Source organism: Lepidochelys olivacea (assembly GCF_965140295.1).
Source record: "Lepidochelys olivacea isolate rLepOli2 genome assembly, chromosome: 9".
Taxonomy (NCBI): Eukaryota; Metazoa; Chordata; order Testudines; family Cheloniidae; genus Lepidochelys; species Lepidochelys olivacea.
In genome coordinates, this window is record NC_140419.1 from 55,456,324 (window position 1) to 55,480,520 (window position 24,197).

At 41.1% G+C, this 24,197-nt stretch overlaps 1 protein-coding gene across 9 annotated transcripts in view; it reads right to left on the bottom strand.

Annotated features, from left to right (window-relative positions):
• Nucleotides 1-24,197, bottom strand: part of SEPTIN2 (septin 2) — a 55,050-nt gene that overhangs the window by 16,648 nt on the left and 14,205 nt on the right. For 6 of the 9 annotated variants that reach the window (XR_014712888.1, XM_084638372.1, XM_084638374.1 and 3 more), the window contains 6 exons: nt 20,007-20,141; nt 19,548-19,665; nt 16,001-16,102; nt 15,482-15,627; nt 12,222-12,308; nt 612-669 (listed from right to left, as the gene is read on the bottom strand). Coding sequence is in view for 8 of the 9 variants with exons in the window: in XM_084638372.1 (XP_084494498.1) it covers nt 612-669; nt 12,222-12,308; nt 15,482-15,627; nt 16,001-16,102; nt 19,548-19,665; nt 20,007-20,141 (646 nt within the window). In the remaining variant the exon portion in view is untranslated. Of the gene's footprint in view, nt 1-611; nt 670-7,311; nt 8,576-12,221; nt 12,309-15,481; nt 15,628-16,000; nt 16,103-19,547; nt 19,666-20,006; nt 20,142-24,197 lie in introns of those variants that run through there. The other 3 variants (XM_084638371.1, XM_084638375.1, XM_084638373.1) reach the window with 3 other exon arrangements.

A 24,197-nucleotide genomic window follows, 5' to 3' on the forward strand; every position in this document is an offset into this window, starting at 1 on the left:
GTCCACCTTGATTATCATACACATTGTGAAGAGAGTTGTCACTTTGGATGGGCTATTACCAGCAGGAGAGTGAGTGTGTGTGGGGGGGGGGCGGAGGGTGAGAAAACCTGGATTTGTGCTGGAAATGGCCCAACTTGATGATCACTTTAGATAAGTTATTACCAGTGGGGTGGGAGGAGGTATTGTTTCATGATCTCTGTGTGTATATAATGTCTGCTGCAGTTTCCACGGTATGCATCCGATGAAGTGAGCTGTAGCTCATGAAAGCTCATGCTCAAATAAACTGGTTAGTCTCTAAGGTGCCACAAGTACTCCTTTTCTTTTCATTACCTTGAGCTATCCAGTCCCCTCCAAGTTGGAATTTTGAAAAAAAAAATAAGCTTTGGAATTACCAGAGCAAGCAAGCAGTTGTGACCATTCTTAAGAGAGAAAGTTTTCATACTCCTGTCACTCACTACTGAAATTGTTTTAACTGTTAAACAAAAACAAAACCTAAAAAAACTTCTGCACTGAGACCACAATGAAATATTTAGCCCCAAAGAAAATAATTAAGGAATGAAAAGTGGGCATTTTTGCAATACACAGCTTGTCTATAAGGAAAGCAGTCTTACTTCAGCTTCTTTTTCCAGCAAAATCTGATCTTTATTCACTTCCTCATCTTCAACTTTCCTAAGATTAAAACAAAGAGGCATAAACATTCATCAACGTGTGTGCCTTCTGGTTCATTTACTTAAAGTGGCAGTTTTATATCTGTCCATAGGTAAGGCTAAGATTATGTCACTAAGGTCTTGGAAGTCATGGATTTCATGACTTCCAGAGACCCCTATGACATTTTCTGCTTCAGCTTCAGGCTACCAGGGAAGCCCTCCCCTCCTTCCACAGCAGGGCTTGGGCTCTCATCCCACATTAGTCTCATTTTGTCAGTTAAAAAAAAAAAAAAAAAAAACCAAAAAAGTCAAGGTCTTCCGTGAATTTTTGTTTATTGTCTGTGACCAGTCCCTGACTTTTACTAAAAATAACTGACAAAAATCTTAATCTTATGACTACGCAACCGAGAGTCTCATTCTGAACCAGACTTGCAGTCTTCTCTCTCACATGCAGTTTCTTTAAATACACACAGGATTTAGGCACTTTCCTCACATCAACTGAAAAACATTTTTCATAAGAATGAACCTTTTTCAGAGCAAGTACACCGCTTTTCCCCCCATCCACCTCCCAAAAATAGAAAAAGAAAAACGAACAAAGGAGCTTAACACAGGCACAAGTGAGGAATGCAGAAGGTTACTTGCTGTGAATTAAGACAGCTGTCATCCTTGATCTATATGCAAGACTCAGTACTATTTTTGAACAGTGTTTAAGTGCAGTAATTGATACAATAAAGATAAAGTTGTGTCCATGCAGGTATTTGATTACCACAACAGAGGTATACTAATATCAAACAAAATTTGTTCACCAGCACCTAAATACAATTTACTAGAGATGCTACAAGTACTCCAGTGTTCTCCTCTGTCCTTCACAAGTTCAACCACCTTATTTTCTAAAACCATGTCAGAGTAGCACAGGTAGACCCATCTCAGAAGAGGTGCTAAGGTTCATATATTGACATGACTGAAGCAAAGCAGAAGTTTAAGATGAACAAACTATGAGCATGAGTTCAGAAGGGACATGTTAAAATAACTGGGCATCAGTTTTGGGTTTTCCTAGAGGCCCACTAGGATCTGTGTCAGGAATTTGGCTGCCCCTGCAGCTAGAACTGTTTCCTATAAGATCAGAGACATGAAATAGAACTAGCATATGCCACAGGTTTGATCAACCATATGAAAAGCCATACATTACTATCAAGATTTAAGACCAAGCAAAATGTCTTCTCAAAGTACCAAGTGCAAACCTAGAGCTTTTTCAGAAGAAAGATCCTTCACAATTCCTCATGGCTTCTAAATACCTTGCCATTTAATTCAGAGCTGAATTTCATGTAGCATATCACTGCCATTCCAATAACCTGGGAATTTTATTTGCATTTACCATTGACTCAGTGGGACCAACACCTTAATTCCTTTACTCTGCTATATATTCCATACATAATTCAACTTGCTCAATAAGTGGGTGCATTTAGCAATGTATCTGGTAAGACCTGTTACAAAACACGTGCACGCCTGATTAAGTGACTTAAATATGATATAAACCCTAGATATTTTATATGGTGCTCATTGATACACATATCTGAAAGCCTCCCAAAATGAGGGCAGAGCAGCATTCTTCCCTTTCTCCACCTATGGGGCAGTTTGAGAGACACAACAGAATACAGGTTTTTTAAAAGTGCGTATACATCTGTTTGGAGATCTTACTGGGAAAAAGCAAGCTCCAAGCAAATCAGTCTAAGATCAGTTTTGCAGTCATGTGTAGAGGGGTAAGCGGAAGTGGTACAAAGAGCAATATATATTGTTAACACAGCATCAAATGCTAACAACCACTAAAAAGTACAGGAGTACTTGTGGCACCTTAGAGACTAACCAATTTATTTGAGCATAAGCTTTCGTGAGCTACAGCTCACTTCATCGGATGCATACCGTGGAAACTGCAGCAGACTTTATATATACACAGAGAATATGAAACAATACCTCCTCCCACCCCACTGTCCTGCTGGTAATAGCTTATCTAAAGTGATCATCAGGTGGGCCATTTCCAGCACAAATCCAGGTTCTCTCACCCTCCACCCCCCCACACAAATTCACTCTCCTGCTGGTGATAGCCCATCCAAAGTGACAACTCTTTACACAATGTGCATGGCAATCAAGTTGGGCTATTTCCTGCACAAATCCAGGTTCTCTCACATCCCCCCCACCCCCATACACACACAAACTCACTCTCCTGCTGGTAATAGCTCATCCAAACTGACCACTCTCCAAGTTTAAATCCAAGTTAAACCAGAACATCTGGGGGGGGGGGGGTAGGAAAAAACAAGAGGACACAGGCTACCTTGCATAATGACTTAGCCACTCCCAGTCTCTATTTAAGCCTAAATTAATAGTATCCAATTTGCAAATGAATTCCAATTCAGCAGTTTCTCGCTGGAGTCTGGATTTGAAGTTTTTTTGTTTTAAGATAGCAACCTTCATGTCTGTGATTGCGTGACCAGAGAGATTGAAGTGTTCTCCGACTGGTTTATGAATCTTATAATTCTTGACATCTGATTTGTGTCCATTTATTCTTTTACGTAGAGACTGTCCAGTTTGACCAATGTACATGGCAGAGGGGCATTGCTGGCACATGATGGCATATATCACATTGGTGGATGTGCAGGTGAACGAGCCTCTGACAGTGTGGCTGATGTTATTAGGCCCTGTGATGGTGTCCCCTGAATAGATATGTGGACACAGTTGGCAAGGGGCTTTGTTGCAAGGATAAGTTCCTGGGTTAGTGGTTCTGTTGTGTGGTATGTGGTTGTTGGTGAGTATTTGCTTCAGGTTGCAGGGCTGTCTGTAGGCAAGGACTGGCCTGTCTCCCAAGATTTGTGAGAGTGCTGGGTCATCCTTTAGGATAGGTTGTAGATCCTTAATAATGCGTTGGAGGGGTTTTAGTTGGGGGCTGAAGGTGACGGCTAGTGGCGTTCTGTTATTTTCTTTGTTAGGCCTGTCCTGTAGTAGGTAACTTCTGGGAACTCTTCTGGCTCTATCAATCTGTTTCTTTACTTCTGCAGGTGGGTATTGTAGTTGTAAGAAAGCTTGACAGAGATCTTGTAGGTGTTTGTCTCTGTCTGAGGGGTTGGAGCAAATGCGGTTGTATCGCAGAGCTTGGCTGTAGACGATGGATCGTGTGGTCAGGGTGAAAGCTGGAGGCATGCAGGTAGGAATAGCGGTCAGTAGGTTTCCGGTATAGGGTGGTGTTTATGTGACCATTGTTTATTAGCACTGTAGTGTCCAGGAAGTGGATCTCTTGTGTGGACTAGACCAGGCTGAGGTTGGTGGTGGGATGGAAATTGTTGAAATCATGGTGGAATTCCTCAAGGGCTTCTTTTCCATGGGTCCAGATGATGAAGATGTCATCAATATAGCACAAGTAGAGTAGGGGCTTTAGGGGACGAGAGCTGAGGAAGCGTTGTTCTAAATCAGCCATAAAAATGTTGGCATACTGTGGGGCCATGCGGGTACCCATAGCAGTGCCGCTGATCTGAAGGTATACATTGTCCCCAAATGTGAAATAGTTGTGGGTAAGGACAAAGTCACAAAGTTCAGCCACCAGGTTAGCCGTGACATTATTGGGGATAGTGTTCTTGACGGCTTGTAGTCCATCTTTGTGTGGAATGTTGGTGTAGAGGGCTTCTACATCCATAGTGGCCAGGATGGTGTTATCAGGAAGATCACCGATGGATTGAAGTTTCCTCAGGAAGTCAGTGGTGTCTCGAAGGTAGCTGGGAGTGCTGGTAGCGTAGGGCCTGAGGAGGGAGTCTACATAGCCAGACAATCCTGCTGTCAGGGTGCCAATGCCTGAGATGATGGGGCACCCAGGATTTCCAGGTTTATGGATCTTGGGTAGTAGATAGAATATCCCAGGTCGGGGTTCCAGGGGTGTGTCTGTGCGGATTTGATCTTGTGCTTTTTCAGGAAGCTTCTTGAGCAAATGCTGTAGTTGCTTTTGGTAACTCTAAGTGGGATGATAGGGTAATGGCTTGTAGAAACTCGTGTTGGAGAGCTGCCGAGCAGCCTCTTGTTCATATTCCGACCTATTCATGATGACAACAGCACCTCCTTTGTCAGCCTTTTTGATTATGATGTCAGAGTTGTTTCTGAGGCTGTGAATGGCATTGCGTTCCGCATGGCTGAGGTTATGGGGCAAGTGATGCTGCTTTTCCACAATTTCAGCCCGTGCACGTCGGCGGAAGCACTCTATGTAGAAGTCCAGTCTGCTGTTTCGACCTTCAGGAGGAGTCCACCTAGAATCCCTCTTTCTGTAGTGTTGGTAGAGAGACCTCTGTGGATTTGTATGCTGTTCAGAGGTATTTTGGAAATATTCCTTGAGTCGGAGACGTCGAAAATAGGATTCTAGGTCACCACAGAACTGTATCATGTTCGTGGATGTAGAAGCCCTCTACACCAACATTCCACACAAAGATGGACTACAAGCCGTCAAGAACACTATCCCCAATAATGTCACGGCTAACCTGGTGGCTGAACTTTGTGACTTTGTCCTTACCCACAACTATTTCACATTCGGGGACAATTTATACCTTCAGATCAGCGGCACTGCTATGGGTACCCGCATGGCCCCACAGTATGCCAACATTTTTATGGCTGATTTAGAACAACGCTTCCTCAGCTCTCGTCCCCTAAAGCCCCTACTCTACTTGCGCTATATTGATGACATCTTCATCATCTGGACCCATGGAAAAGAAGCCCTTGAGGAATTCCACCATGATTTCAACAATTTCCATCCCACCACCAACCTCAGCCTGGTCTAGTCCACACAAGAGATCCACTTCCTGGACACTACAGTGCTAATAAACAATGGTCACATAAACACCACCCTATACCGGAAACCTACTGACCGCTATTCCTACCTGCATGCCTCCAGCTTTCACCCTGACCACACCACACGATCCATCGTCTACAGCCAAGCTCTGCGATACAACTGCATTTGCTCCAACCCCTCAGACAGAGACAAACACCTACAAGATCTCTGTCAAGCTTTCTTACAACTACAATACCCACCTGCAGAAGTAAAGAAACAGATTGATAGAGCCAGAAGAGTTCCCAGAAGTTACCTACTACAGGACAGGCCTAACAAAGAAAATAACAGAACGCCACTAGCCGTCACCTTCAGCCCCCAACTAAAACCCCTCCAACGCATTATTAAGGATCTACAACCTATCCTAAAGGATAACCCAGCACTCTCACAAATCTTGGGAGACAGGCCAGTCCTTGCCTACAGACAGCCCTGCAACCTGAAGCAAATACTCACCAACAACCACATACCACACAACAGAACCACTAACCCAGGAACTTATCCTTGCAACAAAGCCCCTTGCCAACTGTGTCCACATATCTATTCAGGGGACACCATCACAGGGCCTAATAACATCAGCCACACTATCAGAGGCTCGTTCACCTGCACATCCACCAATGTGATATATGCCATCATGTGCCAGCAATGCCCCTCTGCCATGTACATTGGTCAAACTGGACAGTCTCTACGTAAAAGAATAAATGGTCACAAATCAGATGTCAAGAATTATAACATTCATAAACCAGTCGGAGAACACTTCAATTTCTCTGGTCACGCAATCACAGACATGAAGGTTGCTATCTTAAAACAAAAAAACTTCAAATCCAGACTCCAGCGAGAAACTGCTGAATTGGAATTCATTTGCAAATTGGATACTATTAATTTAGGCTTAAATAGAGACTGGGAGTGGCTAAGTCATTATGCAAGGTAGCCTGTGTCCTCTTGTTTTTTCCTACCCCCCCCCCCCCAGATGTTCTGGTTTCACTTGGATTTAAACTTGGAGAGTGGTCAGTTTGGATGAGCTATTACCAGCAGGAGAGTGAGTTTGTGTGTGTATGGGGGTGGGGGGGATGTGAGAGAACCTGGATTTGTGCAGGAAATAGCCCAACTTGATTGCCATGCACATTGTGTAAAGAGTTGTCACTTTGGATGGGCTATCACCAGCAGGAGAGTGAATTTGTGTGGGGGGGTGGAGGGTGAGAAAACCTGGATTTGTGCTGGAAATGGCCCACCTGATGATCACTTTAGATAAGCTATTACCAGCAGGACAGTGGGGTGGGAGGAGGTATTGTTTCATATTCTCTGTGTATATATAAAGTCTGCTGCAGTTTCCACGGTATGCATCCGATGAAGTGAGCTGCAGCTCACAAAAGCTTATGCTCAAATAAATTGGTTAGTCTCTAAGGTGCCACAAGTACTCCTGTACTTTTTGCGAATACAGACTAATACGGCTGTTACTCTGAAACTAAAAAGTACGCTTATCACCTATGTAGGCTACAGAAGAGTGATGATGCTGTCAACAATCAGCCTGGCTTCAGGAGCCAATAGCACTTGCAAAGAAGGTTTAAATTTTAACTACTGTGTAAGTAATCCAATGCAAGTTACAAGGGCCACTTCAACTTGAAATTTAGCCAATGTCAAGGTGTTAGAAGTAGTTTCAAGTACTACACATGCCTAAGTTTCCCTGCCGTTTTTTTCCTCCACTCCCCTCTGCAGCGTGAAAGACCCATACAAATTTAAAAATGTTTATTAAAGCGAATGTTAACAAAATTATATAGCACACAGGTTAAGAAAAGAATGTCTGTACATCTCGGTATAATGCTTAGATTATCCACAATACATAGTTTGTTTTAAAAAAGTCATAAGATACATATAGTGCATAATCTGCAATAACCCAAATTAAGGTGAATAAATTTAACAATACAGTTTAGATTTAGAATCCGAATACTCTGGTACATCACTCATGAAAAGTGTTTGAGAGTTGGTTGCAGAAAGCAAATATAGGAATGAGTGTAGACTGAACCTCAGAAATTGAGCATTTAGGGTAGATTGTCCATTTGGAAAATACAACCCATGAGAAAAGTATTTCAGTTACTTTCCCCACTGTACTTCTCATTGGCACTCCAGCTCATCCCTTCTGGTATTGCCGATGTCTGGTGATGTGTTCTATGCAGATGTCCCTCAACCACCTGATGGCATCTGACACCATGAGTTGCCACATCAGCAGAGTGTAGCACTGACCAATTCCACATTCTCTCACTTGCTCATTACTGGGGTCCCATATGCCCAGGGCTCTGACGATCAGCATGTCTGTCTGAATCTGGTAATCCTTAGCTCTCAAGGCGTCGCCCAGAGGGGCTAATTTCTCCATCTTTTGAGTTCTGGTGTTGCGGAAGGCTGGGGTCCTGCTCTCCAAGGGCACTGAGATGTCCACCATGATGATCTTCTTCCAGTCCTCACTGGTGATGACTACGTCAGGTCGCAGTTGGCTGTCGGTTCCGGGGATAGTGGAGTTCACGGCAACCTTCTCTACGGGTGGTGGGATGGCTCTGACCAGGCGATCTTGTATGGTGGTGTGTCGCAGCTGCCAGGCTCTGGAATGGGGCTTTCAGCTACACAGGACATGGGGTAGCGTCTCATTGGCATAGCTGCACTTCCTGCATTGCTCGTCCCGATTCCCATGAAGGATGGCTCCATTCAATGGGATGCAGTTGAGCCAGGCCCCGTGGATGAACCTCCAGTCGGCAAATTGGATGAAGCTGCCCCCGGGGAGGAAGTGGTTGCTGGCTTCCCACTTGCATGTCACCTCGAATGCCTTGCCCTGGTCCGCCTTCCATTCAGGTTTTCCATGTATTGCCAGCAGATGGCATCCTTCGAGAGCTAGAACCATGCTGGAGAGGACCCTGGAGCGATGCTAGTGTGGCACAAGGACTCCCAGCTCCTGGTATTCCTCACACCTCATCCAGCGGCAGCTGATACACTTCTCTAGCTGTTGCGTAGTGTTGCGGGCATGAGTCCAGAGCGAAGTATGCATATCTAACCATACATTAAGTTTCAGAGTAGCAGCCATGTTAGTCTGTATTCGCAAAAAGAAAAGGAGGACTTGTGGCACCTTAGAGACCAACACATTTATTTGAGCATAAGCTTTCGTGAGCTACAGCTCACTTCATTCGGAATGCATCCGATGAAGTGAGCTGTAGCTCACGAAAGCTTATGCTCAAATAAATGTGTTGGTCTCTAAGGTGCCACAAGTATGCCATACATTAAGTGTTTACTTTATGCACCTGACAACAAACTGATGTTTACTAAAAAGGTAGTAATTTGACACCCAACACTTCATAATACTCAAAGTAAGATACAACCCCTAAACTTATAACTAGATAGGAGACAAAAAACATCTTTAGTGTAATCTAAACAACAAAACATATTGACTATCCTCATCAATCTGTCAGAGTATCTTGGTGTACACTACCTATTTCCTGTTTTCAAGATTATGAGGCAGAAAGCTCAGCAGTTTTAACTCTACTTTTAATCTCCATGAGATTCTGAGCAACACACAATCCCAGTTAGACCAGTTCTATATTAAAGCTATATATAGACATCAAGCTCTTGAAACACTTGCTAGATAACAGGAATCCAGTTCAACCAAAATCCCTTTAAAGACTAGAGAGGGGTTCCAATTTCAAAAAACAAGGTGGCTGAAAACAGATTAATAGCTTGCTGGTTTGCCTGGAGAAAGAACTGAACTACTATCATAGAGGGGTTGGAACCCATTTCTATTCTGACCCATTAGGTTCTCTCTCCAGTCTTAACAGCAGGGAAAATCCACTGCTGGTTGTGAAAGATTGTCAGCCCTGTTAGTGTGTGATCATGTAACCCTCTAGTGGCTGAAATGTACAAAAGCAGTTTTCAACTTTTTTAAGCCAAGACATACCTGATTAATTTCTACCTGAAACTCAGATCTCCCCCAACTCAAAACAAACATGAATTTTTAATCAAAATGAGAGCAGTCCCTGTCCCCTTCACTCCTGCTGTGAAGGATCTAGCTCTGTTTCTCTAACCCTCTAACCTGCCAGAGAAAAGGGAACTAGCATATTTAAAGTAGGCATCATCTGGCAACTACTCCGCAATATAGGAAAACCATGCAGTTTGCAGGAGGTAAGATGAAGTGCTTGTAGTGGAACCTCAGGTTTACCTGGTGTTTTTAAAGAAAAGAAAACACCTGCCCACACAGTAGAATCTGGTGAGAACATTAAATTCCTTTTCAAAGTAGACTGCCAAGACTGATTTCTAACCCTGGAGGCACTTTCAAGAATATAATCTCTTTTGCCTCCATCTCACAGTATTACCACCACCCTATCCCCTTTCTTTGAGAATGGTAGGGAGAATTTAAAAGAACATAAGGGAAAGAGGGAGAGAACAGAACTCCTTCTCATTTTCCCATTCCTCCCTCTCAGGAAACTACCATGGAAACCCTTTCAGAATGGAGGGCCAAACAGCTGTTGGAGGAAAAGAAAGCTGTGGTGCTAAAAACTATTGGGAATTCCTCACAGGTAAGGCGTTACAAGTTCTTGATTAGCAAACCAGCATACTAAAGGTAATCACTCCTTATTAAAGGCTTAATCCAGCAAGGTTGAGGGAGCTGTAGAGCCTACCTGCCAGTGGGCAATGGGTGCTTGTGAGGAAGCCTAAGAGTTTATTAGTGGCTGCTGCCACAGCTTCATTTCACATCCACTGGCTCTACCTGCACCCAACTGAGTCCTGAGGACAGTAAACTAGTTAGAATTCAATTTTTAGTAGTGGGAAGTGTGGTTTGCATATACCCAGTGTAACATGCATTCTGAACAGAGAACAACGGATAGAACCTAAAGCTTTAGATCAGCTACAGCTGTTTCTGATCCTTCAGAGTAGTAAAGTGCTACTCTGAAAAGGGATTTTGTACAAAGACAGACCATGGCATTCCATAGGTATCTTTACAATGACTCCGGGATCAACTATTTTCAGTTTACAAGAATCTCTTTCCCCATCCCAGTGAATGCTAGCCTTGCCTCAGAGACAAATTCAGTTCTTTCCTTCTCAAAGACCATGTGATAAATGAAGGGGAGGGGGGTGTAAGCTCCCTTTTATGGGCACCCAGCCAGCCAGCTAGCTATAAAGTCCCTCTTGGTGGCTGGTCTCTGCTTGCTTTACCTGTAAAGGGTTGTTAAAGTCCCACAGGTAAAGGAAAAGGAGTGGGCACCTGACCAAAAGAGCCAATGGGAAGGCTAGAACTTTTTAAAATGGGAAAAAACTTCCCCTTTCTGTCTGTTATTTTTTTCTCCGGGAAAGAGGGGAACAGGGAGCAGTTATGCTATGAGAAGCTTTAGGCCAGGTATGATCATAAATCATCAGATCATACCTAGTACTTATTTGGAACTCCCAAATGTGCAAGTAGATCAGAAATGTTTAGAAAGACGCAATTTGCTTTATTTCTGTTTATTTCTTATGGCTAATTGAATCCTCTGTACTAACCCCAGATGCTTTTGTTTGCTTGTAACCTTTAAGCTGAACCCCCAAGAAAGCTATTATGGGTGCTTAATTTTTGGAATTGCTCTTTAAAATCTAGCAAAAGCCTAGGTTCCAAATGTATTTTCTTTCTTTTTGGTTTTAATAAAATTTACCTTTTTTAAAAAACAGGATTGGATTTTTGGTGTCTTAAGAGGTTGGTGCATATGTTGTTTAATTAGCTGGTGGCAACAGCTAATTTCTTTTGTTTTCTTTCTCAGCTCTTCCCCAGAAGGCTGGGGGGAGGGGATGGAGAAGGGTGAAAGGGCTTGAGGGTACCCCACAGGAAGGAATTCCCAGGTACGTCTTCTTGGGGTTCCAAAAGGGGTTTTGCATTTGGTTAGTGGCAGTGTTTACCAAGCCAAAGTCAGAGAAAAGCTGTAACCTTGGGAGTTTAATACAAGCCTGGAGTGGCAAGTATTAATTTTTAAAATTTCTGCACTCGAAGTGCCAGAGTGGGGAAAACCTGCCTTGACAGACCATCACCATAGAAAGTTCTGCAGGCCAAACTAGTGACACCTGCACACCAATGCCTTCAAAAGAGTTGCACAAACAAGACTGTCCAGTTTTTAGTTAGATGGTACTAATCAATTCTAGTGATGCACAAGGATACTATCTGGTTCTTAGATACTATATCAGCAGTCAAACTTTAAGAGAGTAGAATCTCTCAATTTTGTTGGCTATGCAACATTAATAGGCATAAAACCTGCACAAAATTATTTTAGTCAATGAAATCAGCAAATAGGATTCTGAATACACAGGAAGCAGATCTGGTGAGTAAGGGGTTATTTCTGCCATCACTTTTCCTGGAAGAAAAAATTTAAGAGGCAGCTAGCTAGGTCAAATAGCTGGTGACAGGACAATGGTAGGGGATGGACAGGGTGTGTTACATAACGAGTGGGGGGGTGGGGGAAGAAGAGGGACAAATCCCAATGAAACCAGAAGCAAAAGTATAACTCAATTGTCTATCCAGATTTACTAACAATTCATTTCCTCTATTCATGTTTAAATCTAAGGTGTTAGAGACTGATCCATCAGCTTCCAGTTTTTGATTACAGCTCCTGAACATCCTATGGTACATCAGATCCTGCTACTGAAAGGTCAGCATGACAAGGGGGAAGGACAGACAGAAAGGTAGACTCAGAGGAGACAATGGTAGACTGTAACCATGTACTGACAACCTGCCGCCTCTTTTAAGTCTCTCAGAGCGGAAGTTCTCATAGTGAAGGTCCTGGGTCACCTCCTGAAGATCCTGCATATGGGTACTGGAAGGAGCAAAAAAAAGTTGATAGTGAAACCGTGCCCTGTGCCGAATCATAACTTGCTGAGGCACTTTCTTGATGCGTGACTCAAATATAGTATGAATAAGGATAGTCTGGTCATTTGAACCCAACATGCAAAAATACAAGCGCATTTTTTTACAACCCTCATGTCACTGAACCTCTACACGTCCCCTCCTCACCTCATGACATTAACATTCATTTTTTACAATGTTTATTTCTCTTGAACAGTAGTAGGTCACAACAACCAGCAGTCCAAGTACTGAAAGTAAGGTGAGAGAGCGCACTAGTATAGAGAACATGAAGGTTTCTTGCCATTTGTAAAGAGAAGAGCAACAGCAGCAAGTGTTACCTTCTCACCCCAGACATGGGGGTAAGGAGGTACAACAGCTATCCTTCAGTGTGGAAGAATGAGGAAAGACCGCTCCCAAAAGAATTACTTCCTCTTCCTTGGGAAGGCTCAGGTGGCAAGGTCCATCCAGGGCCCTGTGAAAGGGATACTACTGCCTTGAATATTAGACAGGGCAGTATCATCCCTGACTATTAGACAGGGCAAGTCTCCCAGGCCCCTGTGACCTATATGGAATATGTGGAACACTTTGTGATATTGATACCAATATTATAAAATTGCTATCAATCTGACCAGATATGCTGTGTAAAGTAGCTGCAAAAATGTTATAATTTGCCCAGTATGATAATCTTGTTTATATGTTTGAATCACCCTTGTATTGTGAGTTGTAGATATGCATGGTATATCTGCATTTCAAAACTTGTGCAGTGTTTCTGAGTGACACCCCCAGACAGAATGACCTCAGCACTAAGCCTGCTTGTTGGCCCATCAAGAGTCATCAGCTGTACAATGAACCCATTGGGGGGAGGAATAGCTCAGTGGTTTGAGCATTGGCCTGCTAAACCCAGGGTTGTGAGCTCAATCCTTGAGGGGGCCATTTAGGGATCTGGGGCAAAAATCAGGGATTGGTCCTGCTTTAAGCAGGGGTTGGACTAGATGACCTCCTGAGGTCCCTTCCAACCCCGATATTCTATGAAAGGCGCCAGGGGATATACCTTATGAGTCAGCAAGGCATCGGGGGGTGGGGGGGTGGGGAATCAGAAGCACACTTTGTGACTGGTTGGTGAGTTTAACTTCAGTGTAAACCACAGTTCTGGGAATATCTGCTCTCTCTTTTGCAGCTTGCCAGGATCTTGGCATTTTCAGTGAGGGCTATCCCCAGGCACACCAGGTCACATTCCCACTGCTCTTTCCCACCTCAGCTCCTCCAGTGAGAAAGATAACGGCGAGCATTTCTTGTCTTATGCAATCCACTACGTATGTTCTCCCTCTTCTGAAGGAAGGTAAGTATACATTAAAAAGTTAGGTCAACATCACTACTTCTATCAGGGGTGTGAAAAATCCACAGCCTTGAGCGATATAGTTATACTGACCTAACCCCCCATGTAGACAGTGCTAAGTCGACAGAGTAATTCTTTCATCAACCTAGCTACCACCTCTCGGCGAGGTGGGTTACCCACACTGATGGGCGAACCCCTCCTGGTGATATAGTGAGTGTCTACTCTGAAGCACTACAGCAGCACGGCTGTAGCACTGCAGCGTTTCTAGTGAAGACAGCCGTATGCTCCCCTTCTGTGAAACTGTCAGTTGACACTTAAATAACAAAAACAACGTTCATTAGTTACACACAAAGGTATTGATACTTTTTCATCTTTAATTCCACCTTCTGGAAATGAGGTTTAGTGATACCATCAGGATTTTGGTTCTCTATCTTCAGAGCAGGGTGGCTTACAACTCCCTATCACTGCTACCAGAATAGTTCAGTATGTGACTCCATTTGCCTGGCTGCAGTTTGATCACAGGCTGACCTTAAGTTCTATCCCTCACAGAAGCTCTAACCCAAGCACATTGCTTCAAAAAGCTTCAGTACACTGATGTATACTTCAGTAATACTGTTTATTCCCTTCAAAATTTAAAATGTTTGTAAGAAAGTTGCTAAAGTCTCTCAGCTTTGATGAAAGACTAATTTAACCCATGATGGTTAGGTCAGACTGCTGGACATGAAAGGTCTGAGAAAAGAAAATTTTATTGTCACCTAAGAATTTCCTTTGCACAGCCTGAAGTCTGTATAGTTAGGGGCTCTTAGAATCATAGAATATCAGGGTTGGAAGGGACCTCAGGAGGTCATCTAGTCCAACCCCCTGCTCAAAGCAGGACCAATCCCCAGTTAAATCATCCCAGCCAGGGCTTTGTCAAGCCTGACCTTAAAAATGAATATCTTAATAATGAATATCCTTTTGAGGGAGGAATAACTACATATTAGCGTATTAAAAAAGTTTAGAGACCTTTCCTACCAAAGGGCTATATATCTACATAGAACAAGAAGTCTATTTTGTAGGGTTTTGAGAACGTATGTACTGAAGGCCCAGTTGTTGCCTTGAAGTTTCTTTGTATGTATGTAGTGTTGTTGTAGTCGTGTTGGTCCCAGGATATTACGGAGACAAGACAGGTGAGGTAATAACTTTTACTGGACCAATTATTACCTCACCCACCTTCTCTCTCTAGTTTCCTTTTAAGATGGGATAGACAGGCCAAACTAAGAACTCACTTACATGGTCAAGTGTATGGCAACATAATGGGCTACCCCATTAGCTTTCTTAAGTCTTCTCTACATGAGGAAAATGACACACCCAAGGTGTGAATTTAAACCAGTATAAACTCCAGTGTGGACACTTCTTTCAGTGTCAACTTAAGGTGACTGGGAACAGGTTTAACTTTCAACCAAAAACACTTATCAAAATAAGTGTCCGCACAGGGTTTTGAACCAGTTTAAACTTAAATTGACTTTTTAACAGATCTAGCAGGCCCTAGACTCTGAAATGCAAACCTTAAAACCAGGCTCAGCTTTTGATGGTGGTAGGTCCCCCAAATAGGACTGCTGAGCAACAAGGCACGAGAAAATGCTATTAACTTTTTGTAGGTTTTAGTTCTGTGCAGATATTTTGATTGCACTTTTAATATGTAGGGAGTGCTGCTCAATCTTGAGGTTCTTGAGACTTTGACAAAAGGATGACAGTACTACCTCTTGTATCCTAAGAAAGAGGTTTGAACACAAGATTAAGTTTTGATAGAAGTGTAATAGTCTTACATTAGCATGGTTCTCAGCTTCAGGAAGTCGTTGTGTTCTGGGTTCTCCACTTCAACTACACCCCATGGATAGAGACGACCTCTAACTTTTTTACCTTTGGCTTCAATCAACTGATTGGATCCCACTACACAAAATGGGATACTGACCTGAAAAAAAAAAATCAAGAGTCACCAAGAATGAACTAGAACCAAACTAGAACCAGTAATCAGTTTCACTAGAAATTGCAGAAAAAAAAGCAATAAGCTTTGTGTAGTACTTTTCGTCTATAATTCTCAAAATAATTTACAATGAATGGCAAGCATCATTATCCCCATTTTTCAGATGTGGAAACTTGGGCACAGAGTTAAAGTGACTTACCTGAGGTCAGACAGCAGGTCAGTGGCAAAGCCTGGAACAGAATCCAGGTCTTGTTTTAAAATTATATATTCACCTTGGAAAGTCTGGTAAAACAGGATATACCACTTCTAGCTCAAGAGCTGTATCCATCACAACTATGTCTAATCTAAAAACTATTCCTACCTTCAGGAGCCTGGTCTGTTCTTTAAAATCTTCATCCTCATCTGATTCTGCATCGGGCAGGTGATAAATCTTGATGCCATGTTGTTCAATTTCATCCAGAATCTGAAAGAGTACATCAGGAATGAAGGTAATATACACAAGTCAATCCTTTAACTTTCAAGGTAAACTAATTGCGCAAGAACCATGTCCAAAGAAAGTCTAGATTTTTAGAAGTCTTAATTACTTGCCTAATTTTTGTGTGTTTTAAAATAAAGGCCATAATTGGAGAGACTTACTGTAAACTGACTTTTAGTTATCCTGAGTTGTTCTAAACACTGACAAAAATTACTTAATCCTATCATAACATACAAATCTTTCTCTCAAATTTGAGACAAATGACAATTCTGTTCCTTCCAACTCCACCATGTTAGCGTTTTGGAAAATTCCTGTCACTTTCTTGGAGAATTCAGATTTACATTGTAGAGAGATACACATAAATTTACCCCAAAAATGATAGCACTGATTAATGTAGCAATTGTTCATAGTGAGGCATAAGCCTTTGCAATTAACTCACTATTGTGTTTTATCACTGCTACAATGTCATTTTGAGATTATGAAGTGAGTATAAAAATAGTAATCTCTAAAGTTTGTTTATAAAATTTGTTTAAAACTAATGCAAGTGCAATATCCCCTTCCACATTTAATATCCCTCTCTCAAGCTATGTCTACACTAGCAATTGAACGACAAATTTTTTTTTCAGAACAGCCGTGTTAGTTTGTATTCGCAAAAAGAAAAGGAGTACTTGTGGCACCTTAGAGACTAACCAATTTATTTGAGCATGAGCTGTAGCTCACGAAAGCTCATGCTCAAATAAATTGGTTAGTCTCTAAGGTGCCACAAGTACTCCTTTTCTTTTTGCAAATTTTTTTTTGTTTTTCAGGTGTTTAAACCCACCCTTGCAAAGGACAAAAGTTTTGCCGTGGCAAGTGCCAGTGTGAACAGCGTGTTGTCGGCAGGAGCACTCTCCTAGCCCTGCCAACAATGCGAACGCCGCTCGTTTGGGGGGAAGGGTAGAAGTTTTTTGTTGGCAGGACAGCCAATGAACAGCGGCTACACTGCGCGACTTAACAGCACGGCTGTGGTGATACTGCTATGTTGCTAAGAGCTGTGTAGTGTAGACATAGCCTTAGGCTAGCTGTAGCCAGCATATCCTAAGTGTTAACTTTTGCTTTAGAAGAAAACTTTTCACCTTCCATGACTGCATAGCAAAATGTATATAAATATTATATATATAAAAAAACAAATCACATTTGTTTTATGGTATGGAGACTGCCACCTTCATGATGAGTTGTGCTGGAGAGAATTTTCCATAGGGAGAAGTCACTAACTGAATAGTAATTTGTGAGCAAATGTATTTTAGTTTTTATATCAATTTTTACACTTTCTGGGCAGATGGGGTCAAGAATTACAGAGTAAAAATATGCTTGGAGTTCTCAACCTCACTCTACTAAGACATGAGCCACACTATGAGAAAAGAAAAGGAGTACTTGTGGCACCTTAGAAACTAACCAATTTATCTGAGCATAAGCTTTCGTGAGCTACAGCTCACTTCATTGGATGCATCCGATGAAGTGAGCTGTAGCTCACGAAAGCTTATGCTCAGATAAATTGGTTAGTCTCTAAGGTGCCACAAGTACTCCTTTTCTTTTTGCGAATACAGACTAACACGGCTGCTACTCTGAAACCTGTCACTATGAGAGTGTCTCATTGACACTCCTCTCCCACTGGTGATAGAATCTCTGTGGCAACTACAGCAATTACTGACTTTCTTAATGTTGTCTTGCCATATAATATATTTTTAGTGGTCAGTATGATGTAGCAGCAGGAAACCAGGGAGAGTCAGCATGATGCAAGAACTAGCTTTGGGTGGGCTACTGGTGGTTCATGGATCACAATTTGGAAGCCACTGATATAAACAGACAAACACTCCCTCCAAGACAGTGAGCAGACTTATTCTCTTCTGGGCTGGAGTGGAGAAAAGATTTCTCTCCTTTTTAGCTCAGAAGATTCACTGAAAATTGAAGAGCTGAATGATGGAACCACTCCATCCACGAGGGGAGGGAAGAAAAAAAGACACGTTGTATATGAAGGAGTAAGGTAACGGACCTAACTCCTGGATTCAATCTGGCACTAAACAGATGAAATTCAAAACAGTCATGTGTAGCCACATTTAAACAACATACATTTCAATTTACCTATAAATAGTGTAGAGTGAAAATGCTTTCTCACCACAGTCAACAATAGTCCAAACATGATGGAGACTGTTTACAAGGAAAATTGTAGCATCCATGAATTAAGTTCTACCATGTTTATTGTTAAAGACTATATATATATATATATATATATATATATATATATATATATATATATATATTTTAAAAGTCAAATAAAAGTAAAGAGGGGAAAAAACCCAGTATGATTCTGAATTTCGGGGGGGGGGGGGGGGAAGCAGGGGGAAATCAGAGATTTACTTCAAAACAACTCAACTTGGAACGGCTTATTGCTCCCAGTTACATTTTCAAAGCAAAGTAAAACATAAGAAACTTAGGGGAAAGCTTTGCAGAGATATGGGGCCACGAGTTTAAAGACTGGCCTTCTATGCTGATTTCTTCCCCTCCCTCAATTAAGAGCTGATTTTTGCAAAATTCTAGCAGTACCTGTATTTCAAAGCCAAGTGTAATTAACTCACTGACCAGACTTCAGGAAACAAGTTGAAAGGATTTACAGAATGAGTGGAAGTTTTCAATTTAAGAGTGGTTGTTGGGTCACCAGGGCCTCTTTAACAAGTTAATTACACTTTGCATTGTAAAACTCAAACAGGTATAATCACCTATTGCTTGATTTAAAAATTAAAGAGTAAAACATAAAAGCTCTTCAAGGCTATAAGGATCTGACACTGTGTCTAAGAAGGGGTGGAATAAACTGGTACCAAGCAGTGGGTGTAGGGGGTGTCAACACATAAAGAAAGCAATAACATATCTTAGGGGTATGATTTTTATACTTAAAACACATTTAAACAGTTAAGTATTTAAATGATAATGGAGTCACCTACTTTAAATAAGCTTGTTTGCTAGTGCTAATGTTTATGTTCTTATGTTAATCCATTGCTTCCATCAGTCAGCCCCAACATTTCAAAATTCATTTTATAATTTAAAACTAGTGTGCATAGCCAATCTGACCCAAAGTGAAAGAAACAGGTCCAATCCTTCTTAGGCTTGGCCGGATATTACAGCCGATTTGTACCGCAATACAGCCAAATCGCCGCTCCCACTGACAGATGACCATTGCTGAATTTAAAAAAAGAATAATACCCCCAGTCAAATCAAGAATCAGAATCCTCAGGATGCCAAAGACTGTCTGTGTTTTCTGGCAAATTTTAAACCACAGTACACCATGCCTGTACAGTGTCATGTGGGAGAACAGCACTTTTCTTGGCTGAAGTCTCCCTGCTCACCTACACTAGGGTTACTAGTAGCCAACATTAACACAAACAAAATTAGAACTTACCCTTTTCTTCAGCCTTTCCCGTTCCTTCAGAGTAAGTGTATCAGCTTTTGCAATTACAGGTACAATATTCACTTTGTTGTGTATGGCCTTCATAAACTCAACATCCAAGGGTTTAAGACTAAAAATAACGTTGAAATTTAAAAGAGTGTCAGGTATTTAAATGCCTAACTTATTTTTACACTAAAATGAACACACGCACAATCTTATAAAGATGAGGTTTTTTCTAACAATTATTAAAAAGTTTCCATTTTCAACAATTCTAGATTGTCATCCTAAACGTCCCCTACTTCTCCCCAAAAGGGTAAATTCACCACCTCTAATAGTGATATGTAACGGTTTCTATATGATCTGTCTTGTTTTTCAAAACTTAGTGAGCAAAAACTCTTAGAGTAAAAATTGTCCAAAAAAAAAAAAAAGTAAAATAAAATAAAATATAAAATAAAGTGCATTGATACTTACCCATGACCAAATGGTGAAACAAAGTAGAAGCAACAGTGTACCCGGTTATCTACAATATGCCGCCTGTTCAAGCCACTCTCATCATGCAGATACCGCTCAAACTGCTCATCAGTATAAGAAATTATGGTCTTAAAACTGTAAGAAACATGTGGATTAATACAGCTATGCTGACCATTTAGATGCTCACACTCCATATTCTGAAGGGGGGTTTTATAGTATTTTTTCAAAGAAAAAATAAACCACCAAATTATCTCTTAACCAGCCAACCTAATATCTACCCCCCAATATCAAGCAAGTACTGGGGCCGTGAAAATAAGATAAGCTAACAAGATTGGAGACCACAATAGTATACACTCTTGGACATTAGGCAAGTCAAACTCCTGCTTTAATGATTATATATATAGAAAATGCACAAGGGTAGTGAAAAAATCAGTACTATATTTATTCCTCTAGTGACTTTCTCCTGAGATTTCCTCTTGGGTTAATATTAAACAGATGTTCAAGATACTCTTGACTTAAACGTTCCAACTCAGTTTGGGGAAAAAAAAATAAGTCAGCTTTGGTGGTGTAGTAGCAGGCCTGTTGAACTGCGATGCAACAGATCTGAGAAAATGCATCCAATTGCTTATCACATCTATGTCATAAGCAATCAGTTTATTTGATCATAAATATCAGTTCTGTAAAACCATGTGGTGGCTATACAGTCTAAAATGTTGGCATACATAACTATAAACATAAGTACTTATGGAGAGTAATTACTAGTGCCCATGAAGGGGCTTTGAGAAATTCCAGTTATATTTATGGACTGACATTTACTTAAATTTTCGTAAGAAATAGAGCTCAGCTTTAAGTCACTTATACAAGATTTAAGACTACATCTGTTCCACAACAGATCTGCACTAGCATTTATGCCTGCTTTTAACATGGATATGATATATGCTCAGAGGTAGGAAAGCAGTACTGGAGCTGCTATTATTGTCTGCCCCCTTGCATATACATTATATTGCCTGTCCAAACGGTCTCTGCTCTTGCAAGAGAACCTATAGACCCAACCAAACTTCCTTCTAATTCCATATCTGAGGGGTGGACTAGCTACATCAGCCTTTGTCCACTTCATTCACTTAACAGCAGCAAGAAACAACACTTCTGCAAGTCTTACCTCTACATACAGTGTCTTATGGTCATCTTTCCACTGTAAGTCAAAGAACCCTAATCTACCTGAGGCACACTCCAGAGTATGTATTGGCTGCAGTAAACCATATTTGAATCTTCTTGATTTCACCCATAAGATATTTGACCAGCAATAGATCAGTTAAAGTTGTATGTAGAAATCTGACAATTTAATTTAAAACTCAAAAATAAATATTTTTATTTCTTGTTTATCTTTACCTTTAACTGTATCTTAAAAATGTTTGCCAGGGAATTGCTTATCATTTCTCTCCAGTACCTTTTAGAGAGGACTTTTTGTTTATTTTTGAAAGTCTGAATGTGAGGCGATTACACTTAGCATATGAAACTTGGGAGGCAAGAGGCTTGACCGAGGGCCTGTCTACACTTACTGGGGGATCCATGAGTGGTGGTCAATGCATTGGTGGTCGATTTAGCGGTTCTAGTGAAGACCCACTAAATTGACCGCAGATCACTCTCCGGTCAACTTCTATACGGATAGAGCAGAGTAGGGGGAGTAGACAGCACAGCGTCTCCCATCGATGTTGCATAGCGTGGAACCCACAGTAAGATCTAAGCTATGTTGATTTGAGTTATGTTATTTATGTAACTCAAATTGCATAGCTTAGATTGACTTTTCCCTTTAGTGTAGACAAGGCCTGAGTTAAGACAAATCAAGATGTGGGCTTTTTCTTTTGTATCTCCAGCACATCTGCAGACATGGTAGTTCATCACTTTCTGTAAGAGAGAGGAATTTGAACATTTTGTACCAAAAAAAAAGATGGTATGAACCATTTTCTAATTAAATTCTGCTGAACTGCTTGCTGCCATCTATGATCCAAGTCCCACTTCCCATCTTAGTCATTTTCAATTAGAAAGAGTACATAATGGGCTGCACTATAGCTCACTTAAAGCCTTGCAAATTCCCTGTTCACCTTAAAAAGCATGAAAACAAAATTGGAATTAGATGACAAAGCTCAGAACAGAGAATAAAAGGAATTTCACCCTATTTATGAAGGATTGTGTGGGGAACGTCAATTAATTTCCTATATTTTGTTGCTGGGTTATTTGATCTAAAGTAAGTGACAGGTCTATTTATTAGTGCATCTTTAAGACTGTCATGGGCATGCAGAGATCATGGATGGGCACTCTTACAATAGTTTAATAAATCTGAATAAGTTAATTCCTTTAACAGGTCCTTGAAAGTCACCAGCAGTCACCCTAGTTACTCACCAGCTTTTATTTTGTAATTAAGTTATATAAGTTACTCTGTAAAATGCAGATTTTTCCTAAAGAAGCAAGGCAAGATTTTCTTCCAGTATTGTAGTTTTATAAAAACTTCAATATTCTTGCTAAAATCTCATCATGCATATAAATTTTATAAAGAGTTATAACCCCCCACACAACAAAAAGTAGTGCTGATTTAATTCACTCCAATATACCGCATGCCCAGAACTTTAAAGGCAAGTATAACATCATGAGTCAAGTATCAGGGGGTAGCCGTGTTAGTCTGTATCCACAGAAAACAACAAGGAGTCTAGTGGCAACTAAAGACTAACAGATTTATTTGGGCATAAGCTTTCAAGGGTAAAAAAACACTTCTCCATATACCTGAAGTGGTTTTTTACCCACAAACGCTTATGCCCAAATAAATCTGTTTGTCTTTAAGGTGCCACCGGACTCCTTGTTATCATGACTCAAGCAAATGCTAAGGTATCATATCTGGCAAGAGTTCATGATTATCAAGGACTGTGCAAAACACTGGGCACTACAGAAGAGTAATTTTATCAGAGTGCTAAAATACTCTTTATCCTATTGGTCTGGAACATACACGATCGATTTGTAAAAATAAGGATTTTTAAAAACACACCCAAATGAGATCCCTTCAAAGCAATAAAGCAAGCCTGTCTTTCCGCTAAGTCATGTTTCAGATTCAACACTTCAAATACATAAATTAGTAGAAAGATACAATAACTGAATTATAAAAGTATTTATGTTACAACAAACTGCCTTTTATGTTTTAATATAGTACCTAAATGTGCCATTACTGGTACGTTAACTGCCACGTGGTTTAGATGGAACTACTATAGGGAAGGGGTGCATAACTGGTTGAAAAAAAACTACACTCAGTATCAATGACTCATTGCCAGACTGGGAGGATGTATCTAGTGGGTACACTGCATGGGTTACCCCCAGTGAAAAGTTCTGGGCTGCGGTACTATTCAATATTTTCATTAATGACTTGGATAATGGAATGGAGAGCATGCTTATAAAATTTGTGGAGGACACCAAGCTGGGAGGGGTACAAATCCTTTGGAGGACAGGATTAGAATTCTGAACAACCTTGACAAACTGGAGAGCTGGTCTGAAATCAACAAGTTGAAAGTCAATAAAGACAAGTGCAAACTACTACACTAAAAGGAAAAATCAAATAAAAAACAACTGGCTAGACAATAGTTCTGTACAAAATAACTTGGGGGTGAGAGTGGATCACAAATTGAATATAAGCCGACAAGGTGACACAGTTGCAAAAAAAAAAAAAAAAACAAACCTACTATTCCGGGTGGGGGTTGTTAACAGGAGTGCAGTATGTCAGAAACAGGAGGTAATTGTCCTGTTCTACTCACACTAGTGAAGTCTCAGTTGGAGTACTGTGTTCTGTTCTGGGCACAACACTTTAAGGTAGATATGGACAAATTGGAGAGAGTAGAGAAGAGCAACAAAAACGACAAAAGGTTTAGAAAACCTAGGAGGAAAAGTTAAAAACCTGGCATGTTTAGCCTCGGGGGGGGGGGGGGGGGGAAGAAAAAATGAGGGGGGGCTGATAATCTTCAGATATATTAAGGGGAGTTATAAAGGACACTGATCAATTGCTGTCCATGTTCACTGAAGGTAGGACAAGTAGTAATGGGCTTAACCTGAAGCTCGGGAGATTTAGTTTACATTTTAAGGAAAACTTTAACACAAAATATAGTTAAGTACTGGAATCGGTTACCAAGGGAAGATTGTGGAATCCCCAGCAAC